The sequence below is a fragment of the Carya illinoinensis genome, chromosome 3, assembly GCF_018687715.1.
Source record: "Carya illinoinensis cultivar Pawnee chromosome 3, C.illinoinensisPawnee_v1, whole genome shotgun sequence".
NCBI lineage: Eukaryota > Viridiplantae > Streptophyta > Magnoliopsida > Fagales > Juglandaceae > Carya > Carya illinoinensis.
In genome coordinates, this window is record NC_056754.1 from 53,017,012 (window position 1) to 53,028,960 (window position 11,949).

The following is an 11,949-nucleotide window of genomic DNA, read 5'->3' on the forward strand; positions in this document are numbered from 1 at the left end:
AGTCTTTTTCTCACGTCCCTTGGCAGCACATACCACTCGTTGTTGCCTTTCAACCAATTAAAATCAAGCTCTACCCAGCAAGCAACCTTTTCTTTTTAGCCCCAGGCCGTGCTGTCTTTTCTTTAGCAAGCGCTGCACCTCGGCCTAATTCACTCAGCCCATATCCAGCCTTGAGAATAATAGTGGAGCCCACAATTGCTTGCTTTTGAGATTGGAGGGGCCTGCTCTGCCGTTTGACTAATATCGCTCAATTTGCCGCTAGTATATTTGTGTGTGTATTTTTTTTCTTTCATATTTTTTAATATACTGAAATATTTTTAAAAAATATACTAATATATTAAAAATTATTTCCTTAATTATTAAATAAAAATAATTTTTTGTTTGTTGAGTAGTACATATTGAGAGGCAAAGTAGCTTTATTTCTTTGAGATTTTTCCTTACCGTCCATGTCTATGTACATGTGCAATTGCTTGAGTGCCCCTAAAAAAATGCACTGTAGCCAGTAAACATAGCATAAGTGTTTATTATTTTAAGGATAAATATGAAAATTTTGTGTGCAAAATATTATCATCAATTAATTTGACATCCAGTACTAGAATATGATGCATAATTATGTGTTCAACTCTTTTTTAATAAAATAAATCACATACTTAAATAACTTAATTATACATTTCTAATACTTTATCACTGATAACACTATTGAATGCCGTTTGCATGCAGGAAGATGCGACATATTTGGGAGTAGCAATGGTGAAGATGTTAAACAAGACATGTAGACAGTACTACATATCGGATTATCATATATATATATATATATGTATGTATATATCTGTAATTAGTACTTCAATTTCGTACTTTTGGTTGAAAGTAAATCAAAGAGTACAGCTTGTCCATAGTGGTGTGTTAGGCTCTGATTCCAAAATCCGGGGTTTGAAAGCATATATAGGAATGTTGACTGAAATAGAAAAAAGGCAATGTTCTATATTGCAATTGAACAAACATTATGCCATTTATCTACCTAATCCATTGCTGGACCAAGAAAACTCACCAAACCAACCGCCAAAATTCTTTACATTCATTGTATGTTCTTATGAAATACGGATTCTCATAGACCAACCAAAGCAAGAATTAGAGCCACCCAAAGATATATATAATATGCCCCCTTAAAGCCCTTATGGATAAAAACTACTTTTGCAGGTTTTGAAACATATTCTGTTGAAGTAATGGCTTAATAATCCTATTGTTACTTTGGCTTGTCGGCCTGGACTGCATCATGACATGCTGCATGCGACTCGCAAAATTGTATGTGGAGCTTCTACTTGACCTCTGAACGAATACAAAAAGGCCAAAAGTGATGAAGCTAGCTTGATGCCTACCTTATTCTGGTCTGCCCCAAATTTTTGGAATAGATTCACAACTTTTGATTCTATGTATTATATATGAAAATAAAAAGTTTCGGGATCATTCCATTTTGATGAAGAATAAAACAGATGGTCACGATCTCTTGGCGTTATGATTGTTTCTGTAATCTGGAGAGAGTAGATCTCATTTTGAGCTATAAAAATAGAGGGTCAAGAGTACTTACTTGCTCCTTGCAAACTAGTGCTCATGACCCCATTCGTGAAGCAACACGAGAGTCAATATTGTTTTCCACATGCAACAATGAAACTCTGGACAGACAATTCTGGAAGCACTTGGAGATCAATGGTCTTTATTCTGTTGATTCTCATGGCAACAAATCTTGCGGCTGCAAGGCCCTTGGATCATGATCACTTGAAGCCGCAAATTGGTGATATATCGGTAATGAAAGCAGCTCAAATTAATAGTAAAGGCCCTATCCCGCCTTCTGCTCCTTCTGCTTGCACTGATAAGGAACACATGCACAGGCCGGGGAGCCGTACCTTTGGATACTGCCCTCCCAATCATGCCTAAAACTTGCTGCTTATACATGCTACATATTGTGCATTAATACATTGCTGATCAGTGCGTAGCATCTAAGATAAATATGTAAGAAACGCGTACATGCATGCAGCATGCATGTTTAAGAAGCTAGCATATATATCTGTAGATAAAGATAATATGCTTAAGGTCATCATGTACGTAGTAGACACTGCGATCTGGCCGGAACTGAATATATATTCACTTTCATATAAGTTAATTTCTGCTCTCTTATTCTACAGTACTCGTGGTCATTTGGCTTATTATAAGAATCATAAATATTGAATATTAGAGATCTAGAAAGTGTTATCTTTCGGAAGATATAAATAGTGCTATTTTTTTTTTCTTGATTCTCGTGGGCATTAGTACTTGAAGTTGATCTTATAATATCGTTCTGTTCGAAGGAAAAATTGAATTATATATATACACATATATATTATATGTGTTATAATCTTGTTTAATTTGTATATTTGTCTTAGTTTTTGATATTGTTCGTCTTGTTCTTGTCCACAACTAATCATTGGCACTGGTCAATACTCTAATTAAATGGCCAGTGATCTTATGGGATGCTTACAAATTAGAATTTGGTATTATTTAAAGTCTTATGATAATACATTTTTTTTCCTGTTTTAGTTCAATCAATTAAATTAGAATATAATATTAAAAAAAACCCCACCACATTTATTGGATAGCTGATTACCATGCAATATGCAAATTGTGCTAGATAAAAACTTTTAAATACATGACGTCACTGTTATAAATTATTCAGTAAAATACAAACTTAATTTATTGTTTATATATATATATATTACCCCTTTTTATAATTTCTATATAGATTGTTTTCATATTTCAATATCCCGGCATTCCCGGTATTTAAACGTCAAGTACTCGGTAGCACACCCTCGGTTGTAAGTCTTTAGTTTCTCCTTAACTTTTCTTGATTGCCTCTCTATCCAAGGATGACCTGCAAAGAGATAAAGAGACCATACGATATTTGCATAATGGGGGTAGGAATTGCATAGTAAATGGGGGTAGGAGTTTTAATGTCTTTTTCCCTAAAAAATAAAATATTGCACAAAAGCAGCATGATCGATCCCTCTCTTTTCCCGATATTTTTCGCCCTTTATATTATAACTTACCTGACAAAACAATAGTTAAGCTAGAGAGTATTTAGAAACAGAGAATTGACAAAGAAAGAGTGCGTGGTGGCATAAAAGAATATTAATCGAGTTTGGGCTGAATCGCCACTGTAATCAATTTCAAAAGTGATATAATAAACTTCCTCTTGTATTAAAAGCGCGTGCTGAGAGGCTTTTTCGAGAGCAATTGCTGGCGTGTTCTTTGTCTTTTGTAATACCCAGAAACAGATCAGTTTTGCAGGACATATAATAACAGAGTACGGTAGATTAGGTGTTATGATGTCAAGGCCATGGACCATTGTTGAATCAATAAAAAAACGTTTGAATTCTGAACTATCTTAAAGAACAAACTAATTTAGGAAAAGAACAAACTATGTTTTATATCTTCTCTTAAACTCTAATATAGCTTAACGTTATAAGCGAAGATAAACATTACTTGACAATACAAGAGTACTTGTTTTGCTCTTCCTTTTTTTGCAAATGATCATCTACTAGTTGCAAGGTCCATCAGCAAGTTCGGGAATCAAAGGATTAGGAGCAGAAGGTGGTACCGGTCCTTTACTTTGTGGAAATGAGACCTCACAATCTGCTCTAATTTTTGTTGATTTCTGGTTCTCCAAAAGCCTTGCAGCCTCAATATGCTTGGTGGTAATTAGAATGAAGGAAACAATAATCACCACCTTTGCAGCATTGAAAATACTTTCCCTCTCATAGAACATGGCCTGAGCTGAAAATGGATTGTATATATCTGAATGAAGATCTGATCTCTTTTTCACTAATAAGAGGCAGTAGTTTTTAGAGCACTACTGTTGAAGAAATATTGTGGGAGATGTACTTGGGATTTCCCGGATTATATAGCTTGACAGGGAAGAAGTGAAACTTTGAAAAGAATCAAGGAAAAACGAGTGCTAGAACACCACAATTGCGTACCCATATATACATATTAAGTATAAGAGTACTGTCTGATATGAACTTTTAGGCTATATAACACGACAAAGGGTGAAAGTGGGTGCTGCATACGCGCAACTACTTGTATGGTCAGTTTGCAACTTCTTGGCGAGTCATTGGTTGACGCATGCAGGAGGAGCTCGACTTATTGATGTTAGAGCCAAAACTACGCTTTTGCATAAAAAATTACAAACAAAACAAATGATTTGCCGACCTCAAGCATTCATCCCCCAATGACAGATTATTACAATGGTGACAGCAAATCACAAGGAAAATTAATCATTCCCTGCATTTACACGTTTCTTTAAATGGAATAGTGGGGAGCATGCGGTTCACTGCAATGAAAAGGTGGGTTTTGACATTTTTGTTAATGAGCTACATAAGTTTGAAGTATGAAGAGAAGTCGTTAATATTAAACTTGGTGGATAAATTAGAGTTCGTAGATCATAGACAAAGTTTTTTTGTTAATGAGCTATATAAGTTTTAAGTATGAGGAGAAGTTGTTAATATTAAACTTGGTGGATAAATTAGAGTTCTTAGATCATAGACAATGTTGCAGTTTGTGTCCTGAATTTAGAGAGCATGTGGTCCATATGCATGGGTTTCCCATAAACTTCAGCATATTTTCTTCTCTGTCCATTCCGCATTTCAAAATGCCTTTCACATAGCTTCCACGAAATTGTATACAATTTGCACGCCCTTTATCTGAAATCTTGTTCTCACCGTACCAAAAAGGAGAGGAAAGAATCCCAAAATAATCAAATGATATCGTACCATATCAAAACTTAAGAATGAATTAGTTAGCGTGTTCTGTTCTCTCTGTTTCTTAGTCTCTGTCTCTTTATATTGAGATGAATGAAAATTAACATTCAGAATCTTAATAAAAGGTACAAAGTGTATGTTTTTATAGAACTTGAAAACGCAATACGGTAGTTTTTGTTTTGGAGTGCAGAGTGCAAAAGTCATCAGTAGCTAAAGGGTGCAAAGCGTATTTATTATTTTTTTTTTCTATTTTTTATTTTATGATTTACATGCATATAAAATATGTAAGGAAAATGTTAAATTTATTTTAAAAATATTTATAAAAAAACTTAATTCTCTATGTGTAGTTATTGAGATGTTAAAAATTATGAATTTAAATTTTTAAAAAAATTCTAACATTAGAAATAAAATTATAAATAAAAATATAAATATCTACTCAAAATGGAAACAGTGCTGAGTGTGACGCTCACTAAAATAACTAAACACAGAAATTCAGAATATTCTTCGGATTTTCCTAATTGCCAATAATCTCAAAACACGTTTTTTCTTGGACACGGTAGCAACGCTGGCAGTAGGAAACTATTTTCGTCTGTTTATTATATATATATCCTATATATATATATATATATGTGAGGAGAATCTCGTTTGGAATGTTGTAGAAATTGCGGTGCATGATTGGATTGAAATCGCAATGTGAATGCAAGACTAATCATGCTGGTCTGTATATTAGGAGGCAGCTAGCGCACGATTGGGGCTTAATTTTCAGAAGTTTTCTCTGATAGTGATATGGAGGCGGAGCACGAAAATGACTAATCTTGATGAACAGAAATGGGAAGACAAAACATAAAAGAAGGAAAAGAGGAGGAGATGCAATAGAAAGAGGGAGAGCTTTGCTAAGAGGGAGACGTTGTATTGAACTCTACTCATAATAAATTTTGCATCAGAGACCCGTAAACGTAAATTTCAGTGTCATTATCTCATTTGTTTTCGGATATTTATTACTAAGCAAGCTATGGAGAATTAGCTTGTGCAAGCTATGTTTGCTCTTTTTGGGAAAAAAAAATTAATAATAATTAAAAAATTATTATTATTATTATATATATATATATATATATAATATATAAATCTCTCATTTACTTTTTTTTTTCTCTATATTAAATAACTGCAAATACTCTACGTTAAATACGTCGGAACTGAAAATGAGTATGACTCGTGATACAATAAATAGCCACGTCCATCAAAAGTCATGCAGAATTGGTGGGTAATAAATGAGTTTCCCTTTGAGATTTTCAGCATTTTAAGTTGAAGTTGCCTTAGCTAGCCGTGGGCCCGTCGGTACTCTCAGATAATTTCTTGGATCATTGAAAATTTAATCACTTGTCCTGAATTTACCTATATTTTATAGTCCATCTGGATGCCTTACAAACTTCAGTACGCTTTCTTTTCATTCATATAAATATATATACATTGCATACATTAACGATGCCTTCCACACAGCTTCCACGAAAATGTCTGTAAATTTCATGCCATTGAAAGAGACACGAAATGTTTAAACAAAAGGATGATATTGCATAAAATCAGTGTCATCATGATCAATTGCTATAAAATTAGCATTAATTGGAGCCTAATTAATAAAAATAGATACTAAAATAAATAAAAATAGATCATTCCTGGTGATTGCTTGGAGCCGAAAGGTGCGTAACAGTAATGGAGTGGACTTTTTTATTTTTATTTTTTTGAAAATGGCATGACTAGCATCTAATATAAACGTCGGCGCCAGACAAAGAAAATTTGATACCATATAGAATATTACTTTGGACGTCTTTTATATTTAAGCTACATCTACCACTTTAAGCACTAAAATAGTTTTACAGATTGACATGATGGCATCTCATTTTGCCATGTCGGCATTAAAAAGTCAAAATAAAATGACATCATCCTTTCTTAACAATATTAAAATTGGTAAAAAAAAAAATTGTATATATACAAGCACTCCCAAATTAACCTTCAATTTACAATAAAAAAAAATTAATAATAATAATAATAATAATTACAATAACCTTCAAACTATCAAAATGCTATAGCTTGTGATCTGAGAATTTTTCTATATATATTTGGTCATGATTATAATTTTTTCTGATAAATGAATGAAATCAGCTTTTTATTAAAAAAAATATATATATCAAGATGCAATCACCCGTTCAAGTTATTAAAAAATTATAACCACTCTTTTATTAGAAAGATGACATAAATAATCTTTAAACTTGAAGTTTTTAAAAATTTAAAAAAAAAAAAGAAATTTTTTTAATAAGAACTTAGAGGATTTAAGTTCGGCTGCCAATGCGGTAGTTAACTATATATATATATATATTAATTTTTTTTTTGGCTATTGTTTTTAATAATTATTTATGGTTAGCTTAATTAGTGGATTTTCCACGTAGATCTCTTTAGAAATTGACAGGGAAAATGCCATATTAATTAGCAGTTTGTTCAGAATATGTAGTCAAATATATATACATATATATATATATATATATATATATATATGGTAACTAATTATGAAGAAAAAAATATATAATTAAAGATCGAGCGCAAAGGTTGTTGATCAGGCAGACATATATGGAAAATGAAATAATTGCTAATTAAGCATGTTTATAAAATTTTAATGATTACATAGTATTTCAAAGAAAATAATGTTAATATAAATAACATTGTAGCATTAACATGCAAATAATTGGCAACATGAGACGAAATTAGAGTACTTCATGCTATCGTGTATATATATATATGTATATTAATTGGTAACTAAAAGCATACGAAGCTTTCAAGAAAACTTCTGAGACAGAGGCCAGCAGGCGCGCGGGAGCAAGAACATAATTCTTTTCAGCGTGGAAATAAGATAGCAACTTCCCTATTCCAGCTAGAAATAATGGAACCTAGTGAAATGTACTACATCCTTTTCTGGAACTTGTTCATCCACATGCTCTATATAGGAGTACGAAACCCATAAATTTTCAGTGTGAAAATGAGATAGCCAATGTACCCCCTTTTCCCAGAAATAATGTGACATTTTCACACAACATATTCATTATAATCAGGAAATTATCCATCAAGAAGCTGTATATATAAATAGCAGATCAAGTTGATCCTTTCAATCAAGCTTGTAAAGCGCAACTTGCTCTTAAGTACAATTTTCTAGCAATCTTCCTTTCATTTCTTCATTGGACAATGTATTCTCGTAGGAGAAATCTTTCCAAAAACACTGCAAGGAAAGTGTTGATAGTAGTTCTTGTGATCTTCATTTTCATAGTCAAGCCTCTTGCGGCCGTGAGGATATTGGGTGGTACCAAAGCGAAGTATGGTGCAGAGGTGGTCTTCATGGATCGGCAAAATCTTCTAGTGCCGCCTTCGGCACCCAAGGTTGCACCTACCTCCCGACACCTGAAAATCAGCCGCACGATAAGCTGCTGTGATCAAAATGATTCAATAGTTGCTAAAAACGAAAATCCTATTATTCAACATTCTGTATTTTCTCTTGATGACTAGTTTTAGCTGACAAGCTAGTTGATTGTAAACACCAAATGGGTGTAAAGCTTATGTCATGTTACAATGTCATTATTTCAAATTAATTAGTGTTATCTTCATCTGGTTTCATTCTTGGATACTACTAAGACATTGGGCTATGGCAAAAACAACCAAGCATAGCTCAAGCCTCAAGCACACGTATGAACATGCTCTTTTATCAGAGGAGACAAATAACGTACTTTCTTACATAAGAAGCTGAAAACTCTAATTAAAGATATCAGCATGTCTAGATCAAATATCTTTTTAAATTCTTGTTTGAACTTGAAGATTTCGAGAGATAGATAGACCGACATATAAAATATGTCCTACAATATTTATTTAATATTTAATACTTCTCAAAAAAATTTGCAAGACCATCATAATTATTGTAGAATCTACTTCATGTGTTTATCTCTTTTATTTGAAAATTTCAAATTTAAATACAAACTTGAAAAGAATGTTTTTCTGACATAGCACAATCACACATCCTATAGAATAACGATACATTTGGGATCAAGGTTTCCTATAATTTTTTGTCTAATCATTTAAATGTAGTGAACTATATATGTTGCGTCTATCTCTCTTTCAAATTATATGAAGGGTTAAAAGTAATAAAATTTAAAAAAAGAAAAAAAAAAACATTGTAGGAAATGTCAATCCTTCTATATAGACTTATGTTTTGCACTAATATATATGTATGTATATATAAAATACCCATTTTAATTGAAATTTGCGAAAATACAATTCTGAACATCTCTGTGGCATCGTTACCATACCAGAAAAATAAATTAATTAGTAATTAGAAGAAGGGCAATGCTATACATCGTTAAAAAACAAAATTAAATAAAGTTAAATAAAAAAGGAAAAGACATACGGGACTGGCATGAGAGAATTAATTGGGAGATGATAAGGTTTCAGATCTGAGGTCGAAACCGAACGGCTCATCTTGTGTGTTGCGGCAGTCAGATGAGATTGGAGGATCTTGAAACTGATCTCGAAAAAAGGGAAAGCCCAAAGCCCCGTTCTAATTCTCAGGTAAAATCTATTGCTCCAAGTTTGTACCTTTACGAGTCATGGAAAGTGGAAACTACCTAATCTTTGAAACGAACTGATGAGTTTTGGTATCTGGATCTTCTCAAATATCTGCTTAGTGTCTGGTGTCCTGAAATTTGTTGGTATTCTGTGTTGTACTTCTGCATCTAAGTGCGAATTGAGTTTAAGAGAGAACTGACTGGTTTTTCGAAGACCTAATTTGAAAGATTTGCTGCGTGGGTCGAGTTAAGTTTCTGAAATATTCTTAGTTTCGGTATGGTGTTTTAACTTGGGAAGATGTTTAGCTTTAGAAGAAACTGATTGTTTTGGAGTTAAAAAATCTTCCATTTGGGTTGAGGATTTGGATATTTGTTTGATCTAAGTGAAATGTTTGTGTAATTTAAATTATAGCCTTTTCTTTTGGAGGCCTTCGTGTAGTTATTCAATTGGCTGCACTTGAGTTCTCTGAAGTTTCTTTAGCTAATTTGAGAGTTTTGGTGGGGGGTTTTTCGTGGGATAACTTTGGTAGGGGAAAGATGGTTGAGACATTTTGGTTAAATGAAGAAGACAGAGCCATGATGGAGTCAGTATTGGGTACAGAAGCATGTGAGTTCTTGGTTGCATCAGCTTCTGAAAATGTGATATCAAATTTAGTTACGCCGTCTGGTGATTTGGGTGTGCAGCAGGGCTTGTCCCAGCTTGTTAGAGGGTCAGATTGGAACTATGCAGTTTTCTGGAAGGTTGTGAACTTGAAGTCTGGTAGTTCTGCCCTGATATGGGGTGATGGACACTTCTGTGACCCAAAAGGTGGGGGAGCTAGAGACAGGAACAGAGGTGAGGATAACAATTTGGATGGAGTTGGGAGGAAAGAGGACGAGGTGAAGAAGCTGGTGCTTCAGAAGCTTCATGCTTCTTTTGGTAGGTCAGATGAGGATAACTTTGCAGCAAGGCTGAATGGAGTATCTGATTTGGAGATGTTCTACATCACCTCAATGTATTTTACATTTCGATGTGATTCCTCACGTGGACTTGGGGAGTCATATATTTCTGGTAAATCAATTTGGGCTTCAGATTTGCCTAGTTGCTTACGTCATTATCAGCAGAGGTCATATCTAGCAAGGTCAGCTGGGTTCCAAACTGTGGTGTTTGTACCCGTGAAATCTGGAGTTGTAGAGTTTGGTTCGATAAAATCGATTCCAGAGGAACAGAATACTGTGGACATGGTTAAAAAGATTTTTGGGGAGTCTAATTCTGCACAGTCAAAGGTGCTTCCAAAGATTTTTGGACACGAACTTAGTCTGGGTGGTACAAAATCCTGCTCAGTCAATATTAATTTTTCCCCAAAGGTGGAAGATGATTCAGGTTTTACTCCTGACTCTTTTGATGTGCAAACAAGAGGTGCCAATACTATTTATGGAAATTCTTCTAATGGATGTCGAAGTGATGATAATGAAGCAAAATTGTTTCCACGGTTGAACCAAATGGTAGTTGGGGGTTTTAATCCACAAACGATAGTTTCTAGCATGGAGATGGCCAAGGATGACTCATCATCTCAGCCTGATGAGCGGAAACCCAGAAAGAGAGGGAGAAAGCCTGCTAATGGTAGAGAAGAACCATTGAACCATGTGGAAGCAGAGCGGCAGAGGCGCGAGAAGCTTAATCAGAGATTCTATGCATTGAGAGCTGTTGTCCCAAATATATCTAAGATGGACAAGGCCTCTCTGCTTGGTGATGCCATTACCTATATCAACGATCTCCAAATGAAGATCAGGGTTTTGGAAACCGAAAAGGAGGTGGAAAAAACTAAGAATAAGCAGCTCTCAGCAACAGAGATTGATTGTCAGGCAAGACAAGAGGATTCAGTTGTGAGGATAGGCTGCCCACTGGATGCTCATCCGGTTTCTGGAGTCATCAAAGCGTTCAGGGAACATCAAATTGTTGCTCAAGATTCAAATGTTTCAACGGAGAATGGCAAGGTTATTCATACATTTTCAATTCGAACTCAAGGTGGTACTGCAGAGCAGTTGAAGGAGGAGCTGGTTGCTGCCCTTCTGAAGTGATGTGAACTCTTTAATTTAAGTTTCTGTCGGATGACTCGATGCTTTTCATAGAGAAAGTGATTCATGTTCTTATCTATGTTTTAAATTGCATGAAACAATTTCACTATGAAATATTTTCTATGCGAACTGATCATACCTGATCAGCTAAAGAGAACCGCTATCAGAATATTGGGTCTATATATAATCGAAAGCATTTTCTTGTAGCAACTTAGCAATTTGATGTTTGAGAAATCTTTTATTTTCTTTTACCTCCACCTTGAGGGTCTATTTAAGTGGGGGAAAAAACAACTAAAATTATGCTTGCCATGAAGGATAGCATTTCACTAGTGAGCTAATTAGCTCGATGCTTTGTAATTTATTAATATAGAAAATGAACCAAAAATGGTACTATTTGCTTTGCTGTGATTTCTATTTCAGTGCACCTGATTTTACAGGGAAGATTTTTGGTGGCAGTTGTACGCCCCCCATGCATGGATTTCACCCGCGTTTACCCAGTTAAAATGACC

The 11,949-nt window shown here is 34.3% G+C and overlaps 1 protein-coding gene across 1 annotated transcript; it reads left to right on the top strand.

Moving 5' to 3' along the window:
• The first annotated feature begins 9,207 nt into the window (after window positions 1-9,207).
• LOC122305296 (transcription factor bHLH3-like) lies at window positions 9,208-11,646 on the top strand. Its single transcript, XM_043117707.1, has 2 exons — window positions 9,208-9,386; window positions 9,913-11,646. The coding sequence occupies exon 2, from the start codon at window positions 9,920-9,922 to the stop codon at window positions 11,441-11,443; it is 1,524 nt and encodes a 507-aa protein (XP_042973641.1). The 5' UTR covers window positions 9,208-9,386; window positions 9,913-9,919; the 3' UTR covers window positions 11,444-11,646.
• The last annotated feature ends 303 nt before the right edge of the window (window positions 11,647-11,949 follow it).